We start from the raw sequence: 27,294 nt of genomic DNA on the forward strand, positions 1-27,294 counted from the left end.
TTTCTACAAAAAAAACAAAAAACCCCACTCGATTCCCATTGAAATGCATTGGCAGAATCCGGTAGGTAGAATACAAGTGACCGTGTCCTAATAATGTTTACGTCCATTTTTGGATCAGCTCCTACAGTATACTGTATTTGAAGCTGAAACCACCTCATAACAGTACAGTATGCTCTGTAGAAATCTTGAACCATAACAGCTGTACATTCATGTGTCGGGTGAGAAAGAAAGAAAACAAATCTCATGTCTCAAAATAGATTTCTGTTCATAATTATTCATATTAAAGTTTTTATTAATTTATCTCTATTAAAATAAAATCAGGAAAAAACCAAACAGCAAAAGAAGCAAGAATGACAATAGATTATGGAATGTATTTCAGTAAATAAAATAAAGCTCCAACTGTTACATCAAGTGTGCTTTATTTCAGCCACAGTCAAATAAAGCACCATTTTTATATATTCATATATATATATAAAGTTATTTATATATATATATAATTTTTCATATACACCTTCAGGCAATGACTAGAGAGGATTCTTTACAGAATCAAGTTTCTTGTGGTTCTTTTAATGTACAGGTAAACTTAGTTTGGATATTTAACCACAGAAAAAAGCCAAGGCAATTTTCGCCTCTTTTTCATTAAAGTACAAAACTGGCACAGGGGACACAATTTTATACACAGTAAAAATGCAATAAAATTAAATTACATAAACAGACTAAAATTTCTGTAAACCTTTCCCCGTTACAGCAAACCTCAAACGAATAAAATCACTTTCTAAAGAAACTCAGTAAATCAGTAAAAAAAAAGGCAAAACTAAAAAAACAAACAAAAAACGATTTTTTTTTGCCCTTTGAAAGAAATGTGCTATAGCTTGTACAACTTGATATTTTTCTTCTTGTTTTGTCAAACGAATGGCAGGCTGTGCAACTTGTTGTCCAGGGATGTTTCTTTTGAGCATAACACCAGGGGGAGGAAGATGGCGGCAATTGAAAGCCACAAGGTTTTGAAATCACGGACAGACCGCAGCACAGAGCGAACCAATTTAAATACGTCATGAGCATAAGGCCAGCGCAACACATACAGCAAAAGAAGAAACCCAAACAAGAACACAGGGAAAGGAAGTCCTCAACCAAGACCATGATTCAGCTTAAAGAAAAGAAAAGAAAGAAAGAAAAAGAAAAGGAAAATAAAGATTTCTCAAAGATCTGAAAGCGCTGTGAGTTGATGATGTCACGAGGAGGGGGGGCAAGGCCCTTTGCCAGTCAGTTTAGTAACTATGGCAATGGTGGCTTCCACCGTCCTGTACAGCATGTCCAGCATGTCTGGGGGCGGGCCGGTGTGTGCCATGACAGCAGGGGGAGCGTGGCCGCTGACCTCTGGCCCCTCCCCCACCATTCCCAGGGCTGACGGGAACATGGCGTCCTCCACTAGGGGCTGGGCGTGGGCGTTAGAGGAAGCCATCATCTCCTTCTGCTCCTGGGTCTCCTCTGAGGCAGCGGACGAGGCCTCCCCGCCGCACCTCCTCTTCCTCCTGTCCTCCTCCTCCTCGTCGTGCCGAGGAGGCGGCGGCTCAGGGTCCTCCCCGCGGATGTACGTCTCCCCGACTTCCTGCATGGAGGAAGAGGAGGAGGAGGAAGATGAGGACGAGGTGGAGGAGGAAGACGAGGCCTCCATCTTCTCCTCCTTGGCGGCGGCAGTATTTGGGGAAGAAGCAGCCTCCATGTTGTTGGGGGCAGGGGCTGCAGTGGTAGGGATGGGGTCGGGAGGAGAGGGCGGGTCCTGCTCGGTGCCGGGGTCGATCAGGGAGGAGGAGTCGCGCGTCTCTGTGTCCGAGGTGCTAGCGGGCGTGAGCGCCTCCTGATGGTCGGCCTGTGCCTTCAGCTCGCCGCACGGCGGGAGGGCCGTGGAGGAGGAGGCAGCGGAGGTGGAGGGCATGGAGGCTGACGAGCCCATCATGGAGGAGCTGGTGCCCTCGCCGGCTCGCTCCTCATCGCTGCTCACCCGCCGACGCTTCACCGGGGTGGCTCCCTCCTCCTCAGCTGCAGAATAAAACCTCAATTAACGCATGATGTCAATATGAGACCTCAGTGTCATTAGTATACTCATACCATAATTTGGTGAGGGTTGGAGGCAAAACGAATGAAAAAACAGACGGTGGTAGTTATTTTTCTACCAAAGTCTACCGGCCATGATCACACAGGTGGACCACTATCATGTCTGGGAAATTTACATTACATGTAATTTACAAATGTAATTTGTTGCTTTGAGGGCCAAACCAAATGCCATTGAGCTCCATTGCATTGGGTTGACGGCACACATCTTGACAAGAGACGTACAAACCTCGTCAAATCACACCCAAAAGACATGGTTTGATAAATGGTACCGGTTTTGTATTCTGGGTGAACTCTCTTTACCACTACTTGGGAATGTCTGGTTCTGGATAATCTCATTCCCCCTTCTTTTACTTTTAATTATTTATTTACTCTTTAAAAACCTCAAATGTGAAACCTCACTTTTACCTGTAATTGTTCTGTGACAATAAAGCTAATTGACTGATTGATAGAACAGTTTAAATCCCATTTCAGCCAGCCTTACCTTTGGCCTTGCTGTCTTTGGCCTCCAGCTCCAAGGCTGTGCGTTGTTGGACGCAGGCCCGACACCGGCCCAGCAGCTCGTGGAGGGTGGGGCCGAGGGCGGGGTCTAAAGCCTGTGGAGGATGCACTGAGAGCAGCAGCACCAACGCACGCAGGTCCTGAGGAGGGAGTAGGGATGAGAGAGAATGTGATGATGATCACAAAAATCTAAACATTTCCATTTGTGTTTCACAAAATCAGTACTATTGGATATGCAGAGTTGTTTGGCAATAAAAAAACTTGAGTTGGCTTGAAATCATCTAAACTGTGACCTTGTTTAACACATGCCGATGTCAATAACATCTTTCAGATTCTCTAGGTGAGGAATTCAGTTACGCTGAAGCTCCACTGACTGTGGTGCATTCTGACGTGTAAAACAATTAACTGAGGCGAATTACAGTCATCAAATGAAGCGCTATGTCGCCAGTGGAGCACCCTTCATTGGTAAAAAAGAGAACATTCCCTGCGTCAACGTTGACGGGATGCCTGAAGGCTGCAGTGGAGCCCCGGCATAAGAAAGAAAAAAATGAAAAGACAAAAAATACCTACTGTAAACTTGAGACTTTTGGATGAGGTTGTTAGTTTTTCCGGTGTTGGTGTTGGTGTTGTTCCATAGCAGATGGAAGTGTGAAATGTATTTTATAAATGTGGACTCAAAGGAATTAAAAATATAGTGTACGTACAGCATTGAGCAGGCTGCTGGTCTTGCTGAGCTCCAGGCGGTGAGCAGCCAGCTCAGGCTGCAGACTGTGCTGCTCACTCAGCAGGTTGGTCACCAACACGTTGACCAGGCTGCTGCAGCTGGGCCCTGACAGGACCTGACCCTGAACCTGCAGGGACAACACACACAGCACATTATACACCTGACAGGACCTGACCCTGAACCTGCAGGGACAACACACAGCTCATTATACACCTGACAGGACCTGACCCTGAACCTGCAGGGACAACACACACAGCACATTATACACCTGACAGGACCTGACCAGGACCTGAGGGACAACACACACAGCACATTATACACCTGACAGGACCTGACCAGGACCTGAGGGACAACACACACAGCACATTATACACCTGACAGGACCTGACCAGGACCTGAGGGACAACACACACAGCACATTATACACCTGACAGGACCTGACCCTGAACCTGCAGGGACAACACACACAGCACATTATACACCTGACAGGACCTGACCCTGAACCTGAGGGACAACACACACAGCACATTATACACCTGACAGGACCTGACCCTGAACCTGAGGGACAACACACACAGCACATTATACACCTGACAGGACCTGACCAGGACCTGAGGGACAACACACAACATGAAGTTATACACCTCGTGGATACGTGTTTGTTTTCTTTTTCTTTTCCTCTCTTACGCACACCCTAATTTTTTTTCAGCTGTTTGTTGTTGTTTTTGAATGTGCAAATAAACAATGAAAATTCAGCACCAGTGGTTGAGCATGTTGTTATGGTTTAATGGTTATCATCATATGTTCTGTGTTACCTTGTGCAGGAAGCAGGTGAGGAAAGAATAGGCCATGTTGTTATTGAGGAAGGTCCTCTCGTCCATCAGAATGCACTTGATGTACTCGCCAAAGGCCGGGTCTTCACACAGCAGCTTCACACACGTCTTGGCCAGAGCAGACTAAAAACAACAACGAGGATGTCAGCAGGCTGTGTGGGTGTGCATTTGTTCAGAGCTAATCTCGCAAACACTGTGGCAGATGAGTGCCACATTTCATTTCAACACTGTAGACTAAAGAAATACAGTAATTCCATTCCTCCAAATATGTTTTCGGGATATTTTTAAGTTAACATTTATAATTGAAGTCAAAGGGGCTCGGATCGGACTGAACCTTGCCCAATATGGAGTCATACTGTACTGTACATCATTGACAACGGGCCATGGCTGTCCACATTAAGTCTCAGATCAACAATGGTAACAACCCGTTCCCATGTGGATCTTGCAATCCTCAATAGGAACCATGCCTTTCCCATGTGGATCTTGTGATCCTCAATAGGAACCATGCCTTTCCCATGTGGATCTTGTGATCCTCAATAGGAACCATGCCTTTCCCATGTGGATCTTGTGATCCTCAATAGGAACCATGCCTTTCCCATGTGGATCTTGTGATCCTCAATAGGAACCATGCCTTTCCCATGTGGATCTTGAGATCCACATGATCCCAATTTTAACATGAAAAATCGTTTCATTGGGAACATGTGAAAATTTGATCTGATATAAAAGATGCTCTTTTTTCATAGGCTGGTGGCGTTTGTCCAGTGCCTAGATAGGATTCAAGTTAAGGATCTGTTACGTACTTTAAAAAGGAAATCTAAGTCAGCTGTATTCATTCCGTAATGGTACAGTATGCAATTCAAGCAAGAACACCAATACTGTTGGCCTGAAAAATAATTCCAACTGTATTTTTCTTTAGAACACACACGTCCTCACAATTATCATGACTGAGAAAGACGAGAGAGAACGACGACGTACCTGTGATTGACAGAGTTCAGTCCAAAGTTTTGGGAACAGGGCCAAGTGAAGAGGCAGTCCTTCATATGCTATCAGGACACCTGGAAAACAAAGTACAATGATTTAATAATCAGAGCTAGGAAGCTAGTGCACTATAATGTTTAGACCGAGAGTGAACCAAATGTGACTTGTATTTATTTATTGTTGGTCTGTTACGAATTACGATGTCAGTCATGTAAACTTTTTCATAGTTGCCAGCATATTTAATTGTACTGTTTTTGTCATGAATAAGAAAATTGATATAAAACATAGACAGTTTGACCAGGGTCACACACACACACACACACACACACACACACACACACACACACACACACACACACACACACACACACACACACACACACACACACACACACACACACACACACACACACACACACACACACACACACACACACACACACACACACACACACACACACACACACACACACACACACACACACACACACACACACACACACACACACACACACACACTCTCATATTCAAACGCACGTACTTAGTTTGACCAGGGTCTCTGTGAACTTCTCACAGTTGATGGCGACTCGACAGAGCAGGTGGATGAACTGGTGGTAAGACAGGAAGTAATCCAGAAGCATCCGGTCGTACACCTCATCTTTCCCCTGACATACACACATTATTATAAGATCAAATGTTCATTTGATGTTTGAATTTCCCTCTCTGGGGAACAATAAAGTCTATGTTGCCGGTAATCTAAAGTTTCAACTCTCCGTTATGTAAGAGCATGGGAGAATGGGTTTCCTATCAAATTCAAGTGGGGGTGACTACAGCAGAGATGATAGAGAACTGTATAGATAGACATGTCAATTTCATTGACTGCCAAGAAAGTTTTACCAGATCATCCAACACATCACAGATAGTAATCAATGGAGCTAAATGCTGCTTCAATAAATAAAACAATATTCAACATAAGAAAATAATAGCGCAAAGAATTGAGAAAATAAGCTGCTCTCCCCTGATAAAATAGGCAGTTTGTAACCAAACGTTCAATAAATCACGCAATATGCCCAGAAGATCATATTTTAGCAGTCATCTATCATTGATCCCAGTTCATTCTGGTCCGTTTTGTGCTCTTAACTGCCAACTGCTGGCAAAACAAGATATCGCCAAAATGGCATATCTAGCTCTACACAGGATGGCTGACCAATATTGCCGACAGATTTTTAACTTCCTTGTTCATGTGAATGTATGTATTTAAACATCAGCCTCAGCGCTGGGGTCTCTGTCCTAGCAGGAACACTCTGTAATAAGTAATAAGGTCAAAGTCTAAACCAGTCTGACCTTGCTGGTCTCCACCATGGAAGGCAGCAGACACATGTTGAGCTCCGGGCGGGGGGGTCGGATGTTGTTTTTGCCTCCCATCAGCTTGATGTTTTCTCTGCACGGCAGGTAGGGACCAAACGACACTGGGAAGAGCACGCACACACACACTTAAGTATTACTATACTTGTGATGAGGTTAACATTTTAGAAAGGTGATATCATGAATGTTCTAACCCTAAAGCTGAAAAAAGTCAATCTACAAGCTCACAACTTGACGTCTCAACGTGTTGTGATCTTGCAGATTGGCTCATTTCGGTGCATGACAGTGGAATGCACTGAAAGAGAATGGAGAAGTGGAGGAGAGACTGGGAGCGGTTCCCAAACGATGTGCAGTGAGACACGTCCAAAAACTTGTGAATTATATTTTTGATTGACTGTGCTTTGAGCACCCTCGTTGCCCAAAACAGGCAAATTCTATACCCTACAAATATATATAATATATATATATATATATATATATATATATATATATATATATATATATTTGACCTGGCATCCCTATTTGGAGAAAGGTTTTGACGTTTCAGTTACGAAAATAGAATACAAGGTGTTCCTTGAGATTGTGACATGCCCATTGGTGTACTTTGGGAACAGAAACAGTTTGTATTGAATCACCAGTGATTTACAAACTGTTCAACCAGTGAGTATGATAAAAAATGCTGCAGCTTGCTGGTTTCAGTGCAGCTTGCTCGTTAGATGTCACTCGTTCATTAATTTGTTTCACCTGTGTACTCTCAGAAGCGCATTGAAGTGAAGTGGGCATTGTGTGTGTGTGTCACTGTGTTAGTCTCTTCTGCCGTCATGCAGGACTAAATAATAATAATAAAAAAAACAAAAAAGGTGCAGTGGTTTATACAGTACTCACTGGGGATGTTGCTGTGGTGGTAGGTGCAGTGGTTTATACAGTACTCACTGGGGATGTTGCTGTGGTGGTAGGTGCAGTGGTTTATAAAGTACTCACTGGGGATGTTGCTGTGGTGGTAGGTGCAGTGGTTGTGTTGCAGGAAGGGCACCAGTGTGTGCAGGAAGTCATGAGGACTCAGTAGCACCAACTCCTTCAGAACATCTACGGGGAGGAAAAACAATAAAGCTGTCATGTGACAATTCACGTTTTGAAGAAAAAACAGACCTACAAGAAAACAAAGTGTTGTGTCACGACACATTGTTAGCTCTGTTCTTCATGGCAAGCAACACGCTTGCGCAATGATTTTTGAATGAATGAATAAAATAACCATGTGTGCTCATACAAAATAATAATAATATAAAATAATAATAAACACACTACAAGAAGAAACCTGATGCAGTGTGTGCAAGTTACCCAAGCAGGCATTGCGGAGTTCGGGAGGGCTGTAGGAGTTGAGGAGGGTCAGCAGCTTGTGGGCAAAGTCGATTCTCTCCTGCCACTGTATGAGAGCCTGTTTCACATCTGTAGCACAGGAGATAACACACTGTATGAGAGCCCGTTTCACATCTGTAGCACAGGAGATAACACACTGTATGAGAGCCTGTTTCACATCTGTAGCACAGGAGATAACACACTGTATGAGAGCCTGTTTCACATCTGTAGCACAGGAGATAACACACTGTATGAGAGCCTGTTTCACATCTGTAGCACAGGAGATAACACACTGTATGAGAGCCTGTTTCACATCTGTAGCACAGGAGATAACACACTGTATGAGAGCCTGTTTCACATCTGTAGCACAGGAGATAACACACTGTATGAGAGCCCGTTTCACATCTGTAGCACAGGAGACAATACAGGTCAGTTAACTAGGAGTGTAAAAGTTAATCTAATGAATCGATTATGAAAACATAATCAATCTTCAAAAATAGGGAAAATAGATGTGATGCGTTGTGAGCTTGTAGATCTTTTGCAAATGTCTGTGATACCGTTGTATGACAATGTAGAAAAGGGTTTAAGTGGTATAAGTAATATATTTTGACGATTGAAAAATGTGTATTAGATTTTTCCGCTTTGATTCGTTGATGTATAAAAACAAAAATTATCCAACAAAAAAGAAACTCGCTTCTCGATTCTTTTATTAATCAAAAACATTATCGTTAGAATAATCTGTAAGAAGATAATCAATAGTTACAGCCCTGAGGTTAACCACATGAACCCTATTCTGGGTGTGTCATAATAAAATAGCTGTCGACAAGGAGGAGGCCAAGTACAGACCCATGGGGGAGCCATTCCGGCCAGCAAAGTGTTTAACAGACAGCAGATGTTGAAAGCCTAGTCTTTATTGTCCTCAGTAGAGATGACACTGGAATTCTTCCTATTAATTCCCTATTGGTGTTTTAACGGGTTCTGTACAGTATTCATGAATATATAAAATTAATACAGTATTCATTATATATATATATATATATATATATATATATATATATATATAGACATGTTTGTCAGTAACAAATGTCACATATTATTTGATCCCTTGCAAGAGCCAATGCACGTCTATGAATTGCCACGCATCCTTTATCGGGATGGAGCGTCCGAGTGTCTGTCCCCCCTCATCAGAATGTCAGCTAAATGCCAAAGAATAGTGACCTTTGCGCTGCAGGTACGGCCGCGTGGCTTTGAGGACAGACAGGAAGATGGACAGCAGCTCCACTAGGTCCCCAGTGACATGACAGGCTGTAGCCTCATGGTACATCATGTGTAGTGTGTTGAAAGACTGGAGGGAGGATGACAAGTTTGGGAAGAAAGAAAGCAACAGTTTGAGAAAGTGAGGGACGAAAGAGAGGGGAGATGGAACATTCTATAGAGGGTATGCGTGTGACATCATCATCAAACCAGGAAGTTATGCGGGAACGCCTACTGAGTGCCAAAAAATTTCTTTCTAGCATTGACAGCTCATACATCCAAACAGAAAAGTCCAATATGATTGCATTAAACGCCGTTAAACAAACATTAAACTCACTTTGCCACTCACTTAGCCACTCGATTTGCCATTCACTTTATGCGTGCGCATACCCTCTATTATGATGTACAGTATAATACATTGGTAGGTAGGTTGGATACAGGATAGGTGGGCACTAGGGACATCTGGGCACCTCGATGTAAAATTAGCCATTTTGTCCAAAATGTTAAAATTAAATATTTGAAAGATCTAATACAAAGTATACATGATGTGAACATGCATGGTACATCATTATCAGACTTAATTGTATCCTTCAAAATGACTGGATATATACTGTAGGTCTTGTACCAATTTGTTCCAATTATAGAAATATTACACATTTATTGTTGAATTGGTTAAGCATTGTCTAATCATGTATACTTTACTTTAACATTTTGTAAAAAAAATATCACTCTTATCCACACTCTTCCTGGGGTGCCTACTTTCTGTAAATTCTCCATAAATATTATTTCACATAGGACATCAGTTAATATGATTAGATAAATGTGTTGTTGGGTTTAGGCAGTGTACCTCAGTCATGAGGACGAGACCTCTGTTGAAGACCACCAGAAGTCTGTCCTCGTCATTCTCCAACAGGACACGGAAGGCACTACAGACACAACACAACTGTTAGCACAATGTCACCCAGTGTGTGTTATGAACTTAAATAACAGTTAAGATTGTTAACAACCCTCAATAATTAGAATAAAGTCAGCTGGGTCTTTAACGTTCCCAGCGAGATGGTGGTGGAAATTAGGGGGCGTGTGGGTGCACGTACCTGATAAGTGTGGTCCAACAGGAGCGTCCGTCCAGACAGCGGAGGTAACAGCTGATGGTTGTCTTCTTGAACTGTTTCACGTCCTCCAGTTCCTCCTCTCTCATGTCGGCTCTCTGAGCCACAAACAGCTGCATCAGGTTGAACAGCTCCTCCACCGCCTGAACGAGTACACACACACACACACACACACACACACACACACACACACACACACACACACACACACACACACACACACACACACACACACACACACACACACACACACACACACACACACACACACACACACACACACACACACACACACACACACACACACACACACACACACACACACACACACACACACACACACACACACACACGTTTTAAGACTATGCTGAGAGCTCTGAACCACACTTGAAAAGCTCCATTAACCTACACAGTATACTATAAGTCGTAACGTGTTGTTTCACATGCAGTACGTACTGCTGTGCTGGTTGTGATTTTCCAGCACAGTTGATACAGAACGCATAATCGTTCAGTCTTATTTTCACGTGTCCTACCCACAATTAGGGTTGGGATCCTTTAGGATTATTATTTTTAAAGATGTATGGATTTTTTATTGATAGGACAGTAGTTCCCCAGGAAATGGGGAGAGATTGGGGTGAAAAGGCACAGAAAAGGCCAGCGTGTCCACTCACCCCGGGGTACTGGCTGGCGTGCGGCGTCAGGTTCTTGAAGGCCCACTGGATGTTCTGGTGCTGCGCCAGCTGGCGGGTGAAGGCGGGCGACTGCTCGCAGCACATGCGCAGGATGCCGTAGTAGGCGGGTAGCATGCCGCGGTTGAACAGCACCACCTCCTGGTCGTCGTGGTCGGCCAGGATGTAGTTGAAGGCGATGTTCTTGGTCACCACGGGGTTCTGCACCACCAGGCGCACGTTCTCGGGACAGTCCACACACACGTTGTACCAGAAGGACAGCAGCGCCTGCTTGTTGTGGTTGGTGGCGATGGCGGGCTCCGACAGCTTGGGCTGTGTGTGGGACAGAGGAGAGAGGACATGTTGTGGGTCACCGTCTGCTGGTGGTGAACAATCCTGCATTGGGTCTGTAGTCTATACAAATATATATCTATAGATAAGCTAATGGTTTTCAGAATTATTCCATTGATGAACTACTTATTTTAATTACTTGCTTAACCCATTATAAAAAAAAATTAAATCACGTGAGGGGCGCTAATATATTAAAGTCTAACTCATGTTGATTAGGTGATGTAATGGTGATGTAAAACAAACTAAAACAAATATGACGTAATGAGGCACATTATGATGTAAATTTTACATGTTTAAAGACAAACCTGTGTATAGGATGTCAAAAATAAACACAAAACATTTTTAGAAGGGCCAAATATAGTTTAAGAACTTCCAATTTAGAAGGCATTTATAGAATCAGCGTCAGGTCTTAATGGGTTAATATAGTAATGATATTACACTAATGAAAGGCTGAATTAAATCCAACTCCAAATTGGCCAAGTCTACATTTAATGGTTCTTAAAAATGTTGAAAAACGTTGCCTATAATGACATGCCCAAAATAGGACTCTAGTCCTTTTGAAAAGATCTAGAGTTGAGCATGCCAAACTGGGGTAAAAAAAAAAGACAATGACTTCCAGATTCTCACCTGGAAGAGATTCCAGAGGTCCATGAAGTATCCAGAGAACATGAGCTTCTCCGTCTTGGAGATGAGACAGTAGGTCATGAAGCTGAAGTACTGAACCAGCTTGGTGGTGCCGTGCACACTGGCGTCCACATAGAGCTTGGCACGCGCCAGCAGGCCCAGCAGCAGGTTGTACACCTGGTGGAGGACCACGGTGGTGTCTGGGGACAGCGGCAGCTCTCGTGTGGGGATGTGGAGCGAGCGCGTGGAGCGGAACATCTGGCGGAAGGAGTTGCTGGGGATGAGGGAGACCAGGAGATACGCCGCCGCTGAGGGAGGAGAGGCGAGAGACGGGGGTTCAGAAGAAATACCACACGTACGACAGTTACCATCAAAATAAAACATATACAAATGTATTCATATTGTGGGGCATTTAGCTCTCAAAATAACCTTTCTGCAAGTGTTATCTCTCCGTTATCCTGGAAATACATGGGTCACCGTCTGACAGAGTCCTGCTACCCTAGCCACTTAGCTGGCTCTGCTCTGCTAAGACGCCATCTTATCAGCACAGCTGTTTTTTTTGTAGAGAACTTATTTCAACTACCTGTTGGAGTATAAATAAGGTTTCTTACATGTGCGGACGCGGGGGTAATTGTGTGCCAGCAGGAAGCGTTCCACCCAGTTCTCCATGTTCTGCAGCACCCAGCTGTGTGCCAGCTTGTTCCTGGGCGTTTGCACGGCCAGCCAGTCCAGACACTGGGATGGGTTGTACTCAATCACCTGATGAGAAGAAAACAAATAATAAACACACATTTGTATTCGTGGCCATTAAGCTTTTGGTGCATTTATCAAAAGTGAATGTGAATCAGACGTCAGGTGAATGTGAATCAGACCACGTCAGGCCATTCAGTCTCTGAACATAGAGTAGTAGCCTATAAATGTGGGCAATTCTTTTTTACTGAACTTCGCATCGTGACCATAAATAATAAATGCTTAATAGTAAGTGCCATACCTCCCAGATCCTCTGCAGGATGTAGGAGGCGAAGGAAGGCATGCCTGGAGGTCCACCAGCAAACTCCATCAGCATGGTCAGCAGCTTGAAGAACGGATTGGCAGCCTGACGGCAAAACAAAACACAACACAACGATGAAGAACAAGTAGATAAAGTAGGTCAAAAAATGTCATTTAAGCTGATGTTCTTATATCCTGTGCCGACTGATCAATATGGCAGAATATGGTTGCCGTTTGTTCATAACTTAACGCCCTACTTGATCATACTACTGTACAGCGTCACACAAAAGCATAATAAGTAGCAGATCCACAAGCTCGAAACGTGGCGCAACACATTTGGATCTGCTATTTTTCCACTTTTCTTTTTTTTTAATCCTGAAAAGTAACTGTTTTGGACATATGACGTTCCCCCCCCCCGACAGAGACATTTGCTCCAACTTCTACATCAGCAACAACACACGACACTAGTAAGAACTTAAGAAGTCACTAAACGATGAGTCATCTATGGAACATGCGATAACAATTATCATATATTTTACCAACAGTTTCAAAGTACCTGCAGTACGTAAAAAAAAGCCAATTGAATAATCACAAAAAAGCCAAAGGCTTGTTTCTATTGTGGTCCATAAACATTCAAACATCGAGACAAACAACAACAGTACAACAAACGACATGAATCATGCTACCGTGTTATATTCCCACCAGACGACATTTACGCTTGAAGCAATATACTGACATCACAGCTGGATGTGTTTGATCACTAAACCGTCACTGTTTATTTATTTATTTATTTTTATAGAACTATGCTTACCTCAGGAGTGAGCTTTGCTATTGAAGTGAAGAGCATGGACACAATCTGCAATGGAAATAAGTACATGAGTTAATATCAAATACCATCAACATCCAAACCTAGCGTCCCAATTCTGGACAGGTCATAACATTCTGCTCACAACACAAGCTTGTATATCGTCTATATTCGGCGAAGAGATTTGGTGTACAGAGAAAAACTAGATAAAGTGCCCCTCGGGGCACAGGTCTCCACCAGGGCATGTCAGGTTGTGGCCTCCTGATGGCGCTATATAACAGGCCAATGTGAAAAGGGTGGGATATATATATCAGACTTGAACACACACAGAGAGAGAGAGAGCGAGAGCGAGAGCGAGAGCGAGAGTGCTTGTAGTACCCTCCATGTGGGGTCAAAACTCAAGGACAGTAAAACAAGACAAATGTGACTCATGGGGACATTTTTCAGGCCCTCTTGAGGGCAGTGGTCATTATAATGGCCATGGCAATTTCTTTGAGCTACGGTTACAATTAGAACAAGCTTCAGTTTGGGGTTAGGATTAGGCATTCGAGCGTTGGGATTAGGGTTGAAAATGAGAAAATATGTCAAACAACAAATTGCTCTTGATGTTGTGGATAGTAACACAAGTGTGTGTGTGTGTGTGTGTGTGTGTGTGTGTGTGTGTGTGTGTGTGTGTGTGTGTGTGTGTGTAGAGAAAGTAAACCTACATGCTCAGCCAGGCGGTTGTTGTAGCGGCAGAGGCTGAAGATGAGGTTGCAGGTCTGTCTGATGTTGATGCCGTCCCTGATGTGTTGGAAGAGGAAGGGGAAGCCTTTCCCACCGGTCAGAGCCGCCATGTCACTCTGAGACAGTGTCAAATGTCTGGGGAAAACAATGGAGGTTGGGTGACCAGGAAAACATTTAGAGGTCTTAATGGGTTAAAGGGTGTAAATTAACAGTAGGTGATCTATCCATGTAAAGATTGTACCTCTCTGAGCGGGACTGCTCCACCAGCAGGGCGATGAGGGCGATCATCTTCTCCAGAGCAGCGGGACGATACTTCTCCTCTGCCAAGGACAGGATGTCCTCTTCCTCGTCCTCCTCCTCTCCTTCCTCCTCAGACAGAACCTCCACCTGCGGCTGACGGGGAGGAGTCAGGACACGCACATACGGTCACATGGAATACAAACCCATGGAAAAACCAACCCATACTTGTGTTATAGGTTAGAAACCGTTCACTAGATTTTAGGGCTGGGATCTTCTTCACCCTGGGACCCTGGGTGTGATGTGTTGCTCATATAATCACAATCTCCTCAGTTTGATTCGAGCTGGAGACATGTGTTGCAACCTTTCAGAGAGGACGGGTTTGCCCCTCACTCAATTTCTGTCTCTATAAACTTCATGATATTCCTGACATTCCATGACTGGTGGGAACACACAGGCTTAAATTCAACACAAAAAAAAGAAAAGACGTTTCGGGCTTTCCGAACTAGTTGGCCGAGTCAGGACATCTGGGGGTGCAGGAGTTCTGCTAAAGTTTTGAGACCGCCCATCAGAAGTTCTGAATGACTATATGAAGGCGCATGTAATGCACTTTTAGAGACCAAGGGATAATAACTTCCAGCATTTTGTGTGCAAAGCCACACGTATGCTTGTGTTTTTCAAAACTTTTATACAGTAGGCTTGGAACTTACATTTTCTGGACCCTTTGTTCCCATGTAGAAGTGCACCATGATAGAGATGGCTTGTAGAGACAGTAGAAACTGACTCTGTGGAACATTTAAAAACACATTTAGACATCAAGTGAGTCAAAGTCTTATACCGTATACTATTTATCACAAATGGTGTCTTTGTAGAAACAGCTTTCTATCCACATTTAATTCATAGTTCATTAATTTTTTTGAGAATGTGAGCTCCAATTCAAATCAATTCAAACTAGTAAGAAAGACTTAATTTTCAAGTACATCATATCTTTATTTGTCCCTCAACTCTGATAACATTTTCAATTTTGCTGTACTTGAGGAGCACCAACCCACCTCCTCTTCCCCCATCTTTGCAAACTCGTAAAGGAAGGCAAAGTACTCTGTGAGGTGTTTGCTGTGGGGCTTGACTCCGTGCTCCATGATTGATAGCAGCGTTTTGACAAAGCGTGTCACACAAGAGCGACTGCCAATGTCCTCCACCGGTCCATCCATGTCATCAGAGCTGGAGAAACCCAGAGACAGGAAGAAGAGAGAGTGACTAGGATGAATGGTCTGGGCAAATGGGTATGACGGGAGTCAGAATATAGATGCAAGTAGTCCACACACTCTGATTCTGGCCTTCTTTAAAAAGGTATGTGACATGTATTGGTGCAATGTGCCTTCAGGTCAAATCATCTGAATGTCAGACTCAGGTGACACCTTTATGGTCACTGCCAGAACGTCCGTCAGAGCCTAGTGCTCAGTGTCTAGAACTGCGTGAGTTGCCTCATAGTCAGCTATCTATCCTGTGGTCAGTGGTCATAGCAGCTGGTGCAAGTAATAATTGACTGGAAGTGTTGTCAATGCATACATAACCGCTAAGTTCCCATGAGTCAAGAAACTACTACAATTACTAACCAATACTCTCTAGTCAGTGTGATTAAACAATTATAGACTATTGTCACTTAACCCTTAAGTGTGTTTCAGCAACGTTGTTGGAGCATGACACTTTCTCAAGTGTCCAAAACGCATGGCCACTGGGTGAGACATGGCTCCCTCTGTGTGTATCACTGTCAGCCAACTATTATCACAGACATGACAACATTCAGTCATACTGCACACCTCTAGTGGCATAGTCATGTTGGGTAACATTTCACCACTTAGCTGGCAGATCTACTCACAATGCATCGCGATGTGATGTTTTTGTTGTTTTTCCCCTTTGTGAATGAAGCCAGGAACAAGGAAATCACATGATTGCTAAAACTCGCCGCTTCCATGTTTTCTAGAGCGCTCATACTCCTCTTCCTGTATCGCGACCACATTACATTTTCAATTGACTAACTATTGAGCTTTATAATCATTTTTATTTTTTTCTTGCGAACACCCAGTGAACGTCTCTCCAATTATCAACAGTATGAATATTCTGTGACTACTAAAGGTAAGCAAATTCGAAAAAAGGCTGGCAATGGCTAAATGCAGCCAGAAGATCTGGCAGTCAATGAGTGAACAATTCAGTGGTTAAAATACATTCCAAGATGCACCACAGGTATGGTGAATACAAATTAAAGAATTAAAAATGTCATAGTTTCATTGAAGCAATACTAGGTAACTAAGCAACACGTGTGTCCATCCTTACCCATCCTCCATGCCTGGCTGCAGGTAGAGGTGAGCATGTACAGGTCTGAGTCTCTGGATGACGTGGATACATAACCTCTGGAACATCTGCAGCGATACGAGAGGGACAGCGGTGTAAAATGTCTGTACTCTCTTTTTAAACACCAACTGTACATTTCTATCATGCCATGAAAATTAAATGAATAAATCACACACATTACATTTAATATACTCTCATTAAGATCCATACAGGAAACCAGAAATATGCACAGGAGTAATAGTAACATTACAGTGAAAATATGTAAAGTAAAACTGAAAGGCACATTTCAGGAAAGCGACTGTCCAATGCCAATCCAAATAGTTTAGCAACCGTTGCTAAGGATGGCAAGCTTTCGTCACCCCATACTGTAGCTGTAGGTGTTATTTTGCATGGCTGTGTTGTTGAACACATACACAGCTTAAGGTTGGGAAAGTTACACGACCGACACACCCAGGTGATGGCAATACGTGCAATAAGAGTTGCATACTGTTTCACCCTCTAACATTTCGTATTTCTAGTGTACTGAAATAATGTCATGCACATTTGTCCAGTGCATAGCCTACTGCAGGCCTGGTTGACATTTTGAAGCTCTTCCTACTGAAACGATTGTTAATTTAAACTAAACTGCACGAGGAAGCTCGCTATGAAGATTGCGTCTTCTGACGTGATCACAGAAGCATTCTAATACACTCACAGGCAATCCATTGGCTGGGTCTGGGACTAAGGTGCACCTTGACCACCCCCCCAGGTAAAGGTGATAAAGGTGCCAATAAACCAATTAGTCCCCACTTCTGTGTAACTTCTCATGAAGATCACATGCATTGCTACAAAGTCTTGATTTCAGTGTGTTTGAGTTTACTAGGACAGGAGCGAATTCTGGTTCCACAAACTGCACCACTGGTGAGTTCATGACTTTGGGGTTAAGAATTTCCTTGCACTATAAAATTCTATTGTTAATCGGACGGCCAGCAAACGGCCCTGATTATAAATCTAGCAGCTACAGCTACACTATATTCTAGTGACAGCTAGGCTAGCTACTAGCTACAGCTACGCTGGCTACTAGTTGGACGGCCAGCACACGGCCCTGACTAGCCACAAGCCTGCTGAAGCTAAGCTAATAACAACTTAGCGTGGTTCCTGCAAAAGGACGCCCGGTGTTAGCTATTGTTAGCATCCCGCTAAGCTACCCTCCCCTTGTACTACTCCTGCTAACGGCCTGCAGAACGCCAAAGCAGTGATGTCGGGGAAGAGCAGAAACCAACGTCGCAAGGCTAACGATAAGCCCGCGGTGCTGCAGAAGCACTGTGAGACATGCTCCAACTGGATGGCCGGCGAGGACAAACACGAGGACTGTGTCCGTTGTTTGGGCCTGCAGCACGCTTTCGACGCCGTTCATAACCCGGGTGCCTGCTCCCTGTGTGACGGCGTCGACGCACGCATCATAACCCGCAGGCTAGTGCGTGCTAAGCAGTTCTTCGACGGAGCCATCCGACAACCAGAACCGGCAGACGACCGAGAGGTGGCCGATCAATTGGCGGAGGAGAGACGGGACGCATTGGACCCCGCTCGTTACTCTGAGGGTGATTATGCCGACCTACCGTCTACTTCCCGCGCGAAGCGGGCGGTTAAGAAAGCCAAACAAGCAGCTAGGAAAGCTCTGGCTGACGAGGTTACGGCTCCAGCGGCTGCCGAAATCCCGCACTCCCCGCCTCGCCAACGTACGAGGCGCTCAGATCGTCCTTCCCCCGTCGAGCAACACGCCGGCGATGAAGAACAGTCCTCGGAGGGAGATCAGAGCCAGAGCTCCAGCGGTAGCTCCTCTTCTTCCTACTCTGAGGGCTCTTCTGAGAGTGAGTCAGAATCGGAGTCTGAGGGACGCCTCAGAGCCACTCTCATCGCAGGAATGCAGCCTCAGACGGCGGCCCGGACTGAGCCCGAGCCCCGGGCTGGGACTGAGGCTCTGGCTACAACAGCTCCGGATGTAACCGAGCCACAGAGCACGGCCGTGCCTGACACGGCACCCCAGACCGATGTTCAGAACCGAGCCCCTGCTCGGTCCCGAGTCGTCCTCGAGATGGACAAGTCAGAGCTGATTGATGTCTTCAAGAGGGCTACTGAACGCAGCGGTCTAACGTGGCCAGCTGAAGCTACTCCGGCGGCGGCTGCGACGGACACGGCCTGGGATGATTTCGGTAAGGATCCGGACGCTCCCCGAGCCAAACAGATCCTACCCTTGGCTAAGGGTTTCACGGGGGCGCTCGGTGAATCCTGGGAGCACCCCTACACCCACTCCTTTCTACCCACACATAAGAAAGAGCTTGATTGTGTCGCCATGAAGAAAGTGGGTCTGGAATCTCTGCCCGAGATGGACAGATTCCTGGCTTCTCATCTCCTGCATGTCCCCGAAGTCGCCCCACCGAAGGAGCCGAAATTCGCTCTCACACAGGAAAACGACATGTCCACAATGGTGAAGAAGGCATACGCGACGCTTACGGGCTCCGTGAAAGCCATTAACGCCATCACACTACTCCAGGGCTCTGTCTCCCACATTTTCAAAACATCGGGAGAGGCATTGAATCTGGAGCAGCTCTACGAGCTACGGAGGCTCCATAAAGAGGCGCTCGCGCTGACAAGGTACAACACGGAGATGACGGGAAAGGCAATGGCTACTCTAGTGGTACTAGAACGGGCTAGATGGCTAAACCACTCTGAAACCAAAGAGAGAGCCTCTCTCCTGGACCAACCCATCCTGCAAGACAATCTTTTCTCTGGCACGGTGGCCGATCTCACGGCCAGACACGAAGACAGAGAGAAAAAGAAGCAGGCGGCGCAGGCTTTCATGCCGACGGAGAAAAAGCCTCCGCCAGGTAACAAAAGAAATAGATCCTCGTACGGCCGCTCTATGAACCGGAGGGACAACGAGAGGGAGCGCGGCTCCAGGCCTCCTTTCAAGGCTCCAGCGGCTGCCAGAGCCCCCTCTGCTTCGGGAGGCCAGTACCAACACCGACAACAGTCACAGCAGGATCGCAAGAAGGACACCGGGCCTCACGGTCAGCCTCCTTCCGCGGCGGCGGGACGGAAGCGTCAACGCCACGCGCACAACAACAACAAGCAGCAGCGTAAATGACATTGCGCCGAGCCTCGGGGAGACGTTGATGCAATCCGTCTCCCTCCGCCCCCACGTTCTGGGAAGAGCTTACGCTGGCGGCGTAGTAGCCTCGGGCTTTACGCCACTAGCGCAGAGAGCACCGGACGACAGAGTGAGCGTTGTTGCACCGATTTTTGCGAAAAAAATGTCGTTGCATACTGTACCTCCCCTGTCCCCCTCCCTGATTCAAATAAAAATGTTGTGTGGAACAAAATGTTTGAATCCTTGCCAGAACACACGGGGTATGAGCCCACTGCCACGCAGGTCAATGAAACGACCCGCGGCAGTGGGACGAAACGCAGATATTTTGACAGCGCATCAGAGCGCTGCAAAAAGGCACAAGCACCATGCCAGTTTGATGGCCCCGTCGCTAGGGGGCGCCGTTTTACCACGGCTGAACATGGTGCCAGTGTTAACCAAGGTAACACAATGCCTGCCGCGGGAGGCACCCACTCTAACTCAAAAAAGAGTAGGGCTGACAATAAATCCTCTGACGCGGTGCGTTTCAAAATGGATAGAGTGCGGCGCACACGCCTGGGTGGTGGACACCGTGAGAAAAGGCTACAAGCTGCAGTTCTCCGCAGAACCACCCACATTCGAGAAGATAATATTCTCTCAGGCAAGCGGACAGGCAGCCGTCATTTTGCGAAACGAAATAATTTCCCTGCTGGCCAAGAATGCCATTCAGGAAGTACCTCCAGATCAGAGCCTAAACGGTTTCTACAGTCGGTATTTTCTGGTAAAGAAAAAGGGGGGGGGGATGCGTCCTATTCTGGACCTCCGAGCCCTCAACCGATATCTGAAGGATTTTCGTTTCAAGATGCTGACAAATGCGGCACTGTTACGCATGATACGCAAAGGGGATTGGTTCACGTCAGTGGACCTCAAGGACGCCTATTTTCATGTCCCGATTTACCCGCCGCACAGGAAGTTCCTGCGGTTCGGGTTCGGAGGACGGGTTTACGAATACCTAGTTCTCCCTTTCGGGATGTCCTTGAGCCCCCGAGTGTTTGTGAAGTGTACTCAAGCGGCCATAGCCCCTTTGAGACAACGGGGAGTTCGCATAGCGAGCTATATCGACGACTGGCTCCTGCTTGCGCAGTCGGAAAGCGAGGCACGACTCCACACCAGCTGGGTAGTGAGTCACCTGCAGTCTCTGGGTTTCAGTCTGAACTACGAAAAGAGCGTGCTCATACCAGCGAGGTCAACAGACTTCATAGGTTTAACACTGAACTCTGTCTCCCTCACGGCTCGGCTGTCACAGGACAGAATGACTTCCGTTCTGAAGTGCGCGAGCTCGTTCCAGGTGGGACGCAGGGTCCCTTTTCGTACGTGCCAGAAAATGGCGGGACTCATGGCTTCCGCTATAACCGTGTTACGGTTAGGCAGACTGTACATGAGACCTTTTCAGAGGTGGATGCTCTCACTCAGGGTGCCCAACGATCGCCGTCATCGCCTGGTTACAGTCCAAACGGAGTGTATATCGGCGCTGCATCCATGGAGAGACAGGTCATTTCTTTCCGAAGGAGTGTCCATGGGTCTGGTCGTGTCGAGGAAGATCATCACTACGGATGCCAGTATGACTGGGTGGGGCGCCACCCACGAGGGCAGAACTGCCAGGGGAGTGTGGGGCGACGAACTGAGGACCGCCCACATCAACTATCTAGAGCTGATGGCAGTATGGTTAGCCGTACGACACTTCGAACCCCTCATCAAGGATTGTCACGTCCTGGTCAGGACGGACAATACGACGACCATGTGCTACGTCAACAAGCAAGGGGGACTGCGATCCCGCCTGCTGCATGCACTAGCACAAGACCTGACTCTGTGGTGCGACACACATTTGAGGTCAATCAGAGCCTCCCACGTCCCGGGTATACTGAACAGGGGAGCGGATCTTCTGTCCAGAGGGAGGTGCCACTATGCGGACTGGTCCCTACACGACGCGGTGGCAGCTCAGCTCTGGGACAGGTTCGGCCGACCACAAGTGGACCTGTTCGCCTCGGGGGAGAACGCGAAATGCCCGGAGTTCTTCTCCATAGCGGGACAGGAGTCTCTGGGCCTAGACGCGCTAGCGCACGTCTGGCCCGGAAGTCTGCTGTACGCGTTCCCTCCCATTTCCCTGATATCTCCAGTCCTGGAGAGAGTGAGAACCCAGGGCCTAGCGGTAATACTGATAGCTCCAGGGTGGGGCTCTTGGAGGTCGGAGATATCACCTCTCCTCTACGACCATCCGTGGCAGCTCCCGCTGCGCAGGGATCTGCTGACGCAAGCGAAGGGGGAAATCTTCCATCCACGGCCGGAAGACCTGGATCTATGGGCTTGGCCCGTGAGAGGATGAACCTTGACGCGGAAGGCCTGCCGCAGAGTGTCATCGACACTATACAGAGTGCGAGAGCTCGGTCAACCAGGGAGGCCTACGACGGGAGGTGGCGTGCGTTTGAGAAATGGTGTCTACAGACGCAGGCGGTGCCTTTTCAGGCATCTGTGAAAGTGATTCTGTCTTTCCTTCAGAGTCTGATGGACAAGGGCCTGTCTTACAACTCCCTGAAGGTCTACCTGGCGGCTATTTCGGCCTGCCATGTTGGATTCGGGAATGGCACTGTCTGGGTGCACCCTCTAGTGCGTCGGTATATGGCTGGTGCGATGCGCCTCCTCCAGGTACCGAAGTCTATGGTTCCTTCGTGGGACCTCGCGCTGGTTTTGGACTCCTTGTCTCGACCGCCATTCGAGCCATTGGCGTCAGTGGGGCTGCAGTTTTTGTCGTTGAAAACGGCGCTACTGCTGGCGTTGGTGACTGCTAAACGGGTCGGTGACATTCACGCTTTTTCAGTGAGCGAGGAGTGCACACGTTTTTCCGTGGACAGGACGAGGGTGGTCATTACGACCAACCCGGCTTTTGTGCCTAAGAACCAGTTGACCACCTGTATACCGGTGGACCTGGTGGAATTCTGTCCTCCTCCTTTTTCCTCGGCAGAGGATGAGAGGAGGCATACTCTGTGCCCTGTACGGGTTTTACGAACTTACATGGACAGGACGGCGGCACACAGGAAGACAACTCAGTTGTTTGTGTCCTGGGCCCCCAAGACCTTGGGGAAGGCAGTATCCAAGGTGAGGATCTCACAATGGATAGTGGAAGCCATAGAACGATCTTACTCGGCCAGGGGTTTGCAGCCTCCCATAAGGGTGAAGGCGCACTCCACGAGGGGTATGGCGACGTCCTGGGCTCTCTCCAGGGGAGTGTCTATCCAGGAGGTGTGTACGGCTGCGAGCTGGGCATCCTCCTCGACGTTTGCCAATTTTTACAGATTGGATGTGACGGCTGCGCCAGTGGCGCATGCTGTCCTCAGCGTGGCTTCAAAGTAAGGTTTGGATCTGTCGGGCCTCTGAGTGGAGTGGCCCTGGGTCCGAGGTTCCTTCCTTTTTCCGCCGGCTTTTTGAGCCGGGTGGTTTTTCGCTCCCGTCACCCTACAGGCAGAGGTCGGGACCCGTGAGTCTAGACTTTGTGGTGGCAAGAAGGGAGTGTATCGGGTCTTCATAGCGAGCTTCCTCGTGCAGTTTAGTTTAAATTAACTATAGGTTACGAAGGTAACCCTGGTTAATTAAATAAACAAGCGAGGAAGCTCGCCAAAACGCCCTTCTTGTAGGCAATGCCTCATGAGAAGGTTCCACATGTTTGAAGTGGGGACTAATTGGTTTATTGGCACCTTTATCACCTTTACCTGGGGGGGTGGTCAAGGTGCACCTTAGTCCCAGACCCAGCCAATGGATTGCCTGTGAGTGTATTAGAATGCTTCTGTGATCACGTCAGAAGACGCAATCTTCATAGCGAGCTTCCTCGCTTGTTTATTTAATTAACCAGGGTTACCTTCGTAACCTATAGATTATGTTTATGGAGAAATCCTGTCATTTAACATGCATCTCAATGGGTGAGAAGGACAGCTTGCCATGTCTCCTCTCTTGCTAACGTGCCTATTGGACAATGACGGGTTGGGGAGGGACTTAGCAAAGGGCTAATCGGTCAGTTTTCGTTTGACTTGCCTGTCTGACGATCTGATTAGGACACTTGATGAGAATCTGCATGGGCCACCAATTGTCATCCGCCATACGATCTAAAAACCACTGAAACACACAATATCCAGGATAATGTTTAACTGCACAGTAGTTCATTGTGGGCCACCAAGCTACTGGAAATCATTGAATTGAAGCATTAAGAGCACATTTATTACAAGGATGAACACAGTTACGGATGGGTTTTTGAAGCCGTTGCCTTACCTCGCAAGCCGCTTGGCTGTTATTGAACTGTTTGGTGAGGAGTTCAATCCACTGCAGCATAGTGGGCTGTAGACAAAACAACAACTCAATTATAGTAGGTCCAGGTACTGAATAAAGCAGGTGTGCAAAAATGAAAAAACGATAATTTTCTTTTTTTTTATTAATTCTTCTCTCTTGCATTCATGACTTATTTATTATTATTATGAAAGGTGTTGATCAATGTTGATTGTGCATCGACTGTAGGGTCTGAAAGGCTGTGTGTTCATTACCTTCTCCTTGGAGTGAATGAAAGTCTCAAGGACAAACGATGTGCTCAGCTGTGATCGAAATGAAGACAATAAAAGCAGTGTTATTTATTTTTCTCAGATTTACGTCAGGTTTTCTGATCCAAAGCACAGAGAAACTCTGTAAAGCTGAAACACTCCACATACAACAACCCTTAACCACCTTCGACTTTTCTGTGAAATTAGTGTGATCCACAATGTCGAAATACATTGTGAGCTTGTAGATTTGCAATTTTTCTCACACCACACCATCATAAGATGAAGAATAAAATGGAGCTTAAATGGTTAAACTGCATACAGTTTGGATTCAGACATCCATGCTTAACATCTATCCAACATGCTAAAAGACGGCTGACCATACAGGGGTCCTTGAAGGGGGTTCCAGGGGATCCCCAGAAAAAGATGCGTATATTATAAATTCAAAATCTGTTTAGATCTACAGTATAACACGTCACGATGCGTTCATTATAGCCAAGTGGTCCAGGACACTAACCTTAGCGGTCATAAGGGAGATGGCTTTGGGATCTGGTAAAGTGCTGGGAATGCTGCTGCAAAGCTGCCACATGAACCTGCAACGCAATCACAATCGTCACACACAAGGAGCCACAGATGTCTGCTGTGTGTAGTTGATTTGAATAATTTGCTTTATTATCTCTGCCAGGCCACCAAAGGCAATAGGGAGTTTAGGGAGTTCCACCTGGCCTGGCAGATAATATGCATTCCACTGGGCACTCCTTTCTAATTAGATGTTTGTAGATAAAACATATCTTTAAAATCCTGGTTAGAGTAAGGTTGATCAGTTACACAAATAAATAAATATGTTATATATTTACATATAATACAGGTTATTTATTAGAGTCCTTGCTTACCCAAAGTATGTGTGCTCAAAAATGTTCTTGTCCTGTAGGAATTGCATGTTGTCATGCCAAATCCACTGAAAAGAGATTAGGGCAGGTCACAAACAATTAATTATTTCATGTCCGAATTCAGTTTGTTTTTGACACATCGATAAAGGAATGCTTCTTGGATCAACTAATAAGAGGGGAAAATGGAACCAAAGTTACCTCAAGTAAATCAGGAGAAACATCAAAACTAAAGTCTTTGCCATTCTCCTCTTCCAGCTCCACCCTCTTATAGAAGAGCATGTAGGCACTGTGTGTCTGGACAGAATGAGGTCATGTTCAATAAAACTCTCATGAAAAGTAAGTGCATTTACATACAGAGAATAAAAAGACCCTGCTCACCTTCTCAAAAGAGAAGTCCATGAACTTATCAGTGACGGAGTCGTACGTTTTAGTCTGAAAGATCACACACACACACATTTGAATACTTTTATTTGGATCTACAACAAACAGTAGCATAACAGATCCAAACATTTTTGAGGAGGGTTTCAAATGAAGGCATAACCAGACACCATATGCAGTATGATTAACTCACAGTAATATGAAATGCGCGCGCACACACACACACACACACACACACACACACACACACACACACACACACACACACACACACACACACACACACACACACACACACACACACACACACACACACACACACACACACACACACACACACACACACACACACACACACACACACACACACACACACACACGTATGCAATCCAACCCAATGTCATACTAACACTATACGTTTTATTCTCTCTGGTGTTGGCTCTTACCGTCATCTCTCCACCAAAACATTCAGATGCGAGCTGGGCTGAGTCAAAGGGTTTCACTTCAGCGTCATTGAACAGATACCTGGAGTTTTAGAGGTGGGGGTTGGAGAGATTAAACGTATTATTAAGCAGTCTATTCGTTTCACCACTTTGTGTTAAAAAAATTAAAAATAAATAAAAACACATTAACCAAATCAACAAGGTCTAATGTTTAAATATGGACTAATCCAAAATTATACAGCTTTATAGAAGATTATGAAATTAACCATCATGCAGCGTTCACACGGGCAGATGCAAAAAGGATTTACAGCATATTTGTCACTTTGTACTCTTTGTATCTGAAGTAGAAGCCAGTTCATCTTTGTAGCTGTGTAGCTTTGTATCTTTTGCAGCAGCTACTGTACAAACATCGGATGCATCTTTATGTCGCTGGCTTACATTGACAATGAATGGTAGACTGTATCTGCTCACCACTTGTTGTTCTTGTAGGCATGTGGGTTGACGATATTTCGGATAAAGCTGTAGTAATGACCGCCATCGGCCGTGCCCGTGTGCACCGTCACTCCAATGAGGTCGTACTCGTAGCTTTCCGTGACCTTCGCCTCGCCCTCCTCCCGGAATCCTGGAAATATGAAAACTCTAAATCAAACATCCCCCCCAAATTAGCCAGTCTACAAGATCACAATGTGTTGTTGGTTGGCAAAGAGATTTGGAGTAAAAGGACAAAATGAGGGGGCCCAGGATAGATCCCTGGGAGACACCCATCAAATTAAGTATATAGGTTTTTACCAGGCCACTGTGGAGACACCTGGAAAGGACAGAAGCACTAACTGAAACAATCCCATATCACACAAAAAGGTGTGGCATTTCATGGCTTCAGACTGCCAGAGACGATGAGAAAATATGTTTCACACC

At 45.9% G+C, this 27,294-nt stretch overlaps 1 protein-coding gene across 4 annotated transcripts in view; it reads right to left on the reverse strand.

Annotated features, from left to right (window-relative positions):
• Positions 1 to 157: 157 nt before the first annotated feature.
• Positions 158 to 27,294, reverse strand: part of usp34 (ubiquitin specific peptidase 34) — an 81,541-nt gene continuing 54,404 nt past the window's right edge. For all 4 annotated transcript variants that reach the window (XM_079499221.1, XM_079499222.1, XM_079499220.1 and 1 more), the window contains 31 exons: positions 26,851 to 27,001; positions 26,383 to 26,461; positions 25,937 to 25,990; positions 25,757 to 25,852; positions 25,562 to 25,626; positions 25,186 to 25,261; positions 24,678 to 24,725; positions 24,409 to 24,474; positions 24,175 to 24,255; positions 16,968 to 17,053; positions 15,686 to 15,854; positions 15,344 to 15,418; positions 14,638 to 14,789; positions 14,378 to 14,531; positions 13,677 to 13,721; positions 12,867 to 12,971; positions 12,487 to 12,634; positions 11,879 to 12,183; positions 10,904 to 11,233; positions 10,218 to 10,375; positions 9,971 to 10,049; positions 9,088 to 9,214; positions 7,852 to 7,959; positions 7,495 to 7,599; positions 6,493 to 6,617; positions 5,690 to 5,813; positions 5,146 to 5,225; positions 4,153 to 4,293; positions 3,318 to 3,464; positions 2,597 to 2,753; positions 158 to 2,040 (listed from right to left, as the gene is read on the reverse strand). In XM_079499221.1, coding sequence (XP_079355347.1) covers positions 1,232 to 2,040; positions 2,597 to 2,753; positions 3,318 to 3,464; positions 4,153 to 4,293; positions 5,146 to 5,225; positions 5,690 to 5,813; positions 6,493 to 6,617; positions 7,495 to 7,599; positions 7,852 to 7,959; positions 9,088 to 9,214; positions 9,971 to 10,049; positions 10,218 to 10,375; positions 10,904 to 11,233; positions 11,879 to 12,183; positions 12,487 to 12,634; positions 12,867 to 12,971; positions 13,677 to 13,721; positions 14,378 to 14,531; positions 14,638 to 14,789; positions 15,344 to 15,418; positions 15,686 to 15,854; positions 16,968 to 17,053; positions 24,175 to 24,255; positions 24,409 to 24,474; positions 24,678 to 24,725; positions 25,186 to 25,261; positions 25,562 to 25,626; positions 25,757 to 25,852; positions 25,937 to 25,990; positions 26,383 to 26,461; positions 26,851 to 27,001 — 4,445 coding nt within the window. In that variant the 3' untranslated portion in view covers positions 158 to 1,231. The remainder of the gene's footprint in view (positions 2,041 to 2,596; positions 2,754 to 3,317; positions 3,465 to 4,152; positions 4,294 to 5,145; positions 5,226 to 5,689; positions 5,814 to 6,492; positions 6,618 to 7,494; positions 7,600 to 7,851; positions 7,960 to 9,087; positions 9,215 to 9,970; positions 10,050 to 10,217; positions 10,376 to 10,903; positions 11,234 to 11,878; positions 12,184 to 12,486; positions 12,635 to 12,866; positions 12,972 to 13,676; positions 13,722 to 14,377; positions 14,532 to 14,637; positions 14,790 to 15,343; positions 15,419 to 15,685; positions 15,855 to 16,967; positions 17,054 to 24,174; positions 24,256 to 24,408; positions 24,475 to 24,677; positions 24,726 to 25,185; positions 25,262 to 25,561; positions 25,627 to 25,756; positions 25,853 to 25,936; positions 25,991 to 26,382; positions 26,462 to 26,850; positions 27,002 to 27,294) is intronic.

This window comes from Electrona antarctica (genome assembly GCF_951216825.1).
Source record: "Electrona antarctica genome assembly, chromosome: 4".
Taxonomy (NCBI): Eukaryota; Metazoa; Chordata; class Actinopteri; order Myctophiformes; family Myctophidae; genus Electrona; species Electrona antarctica.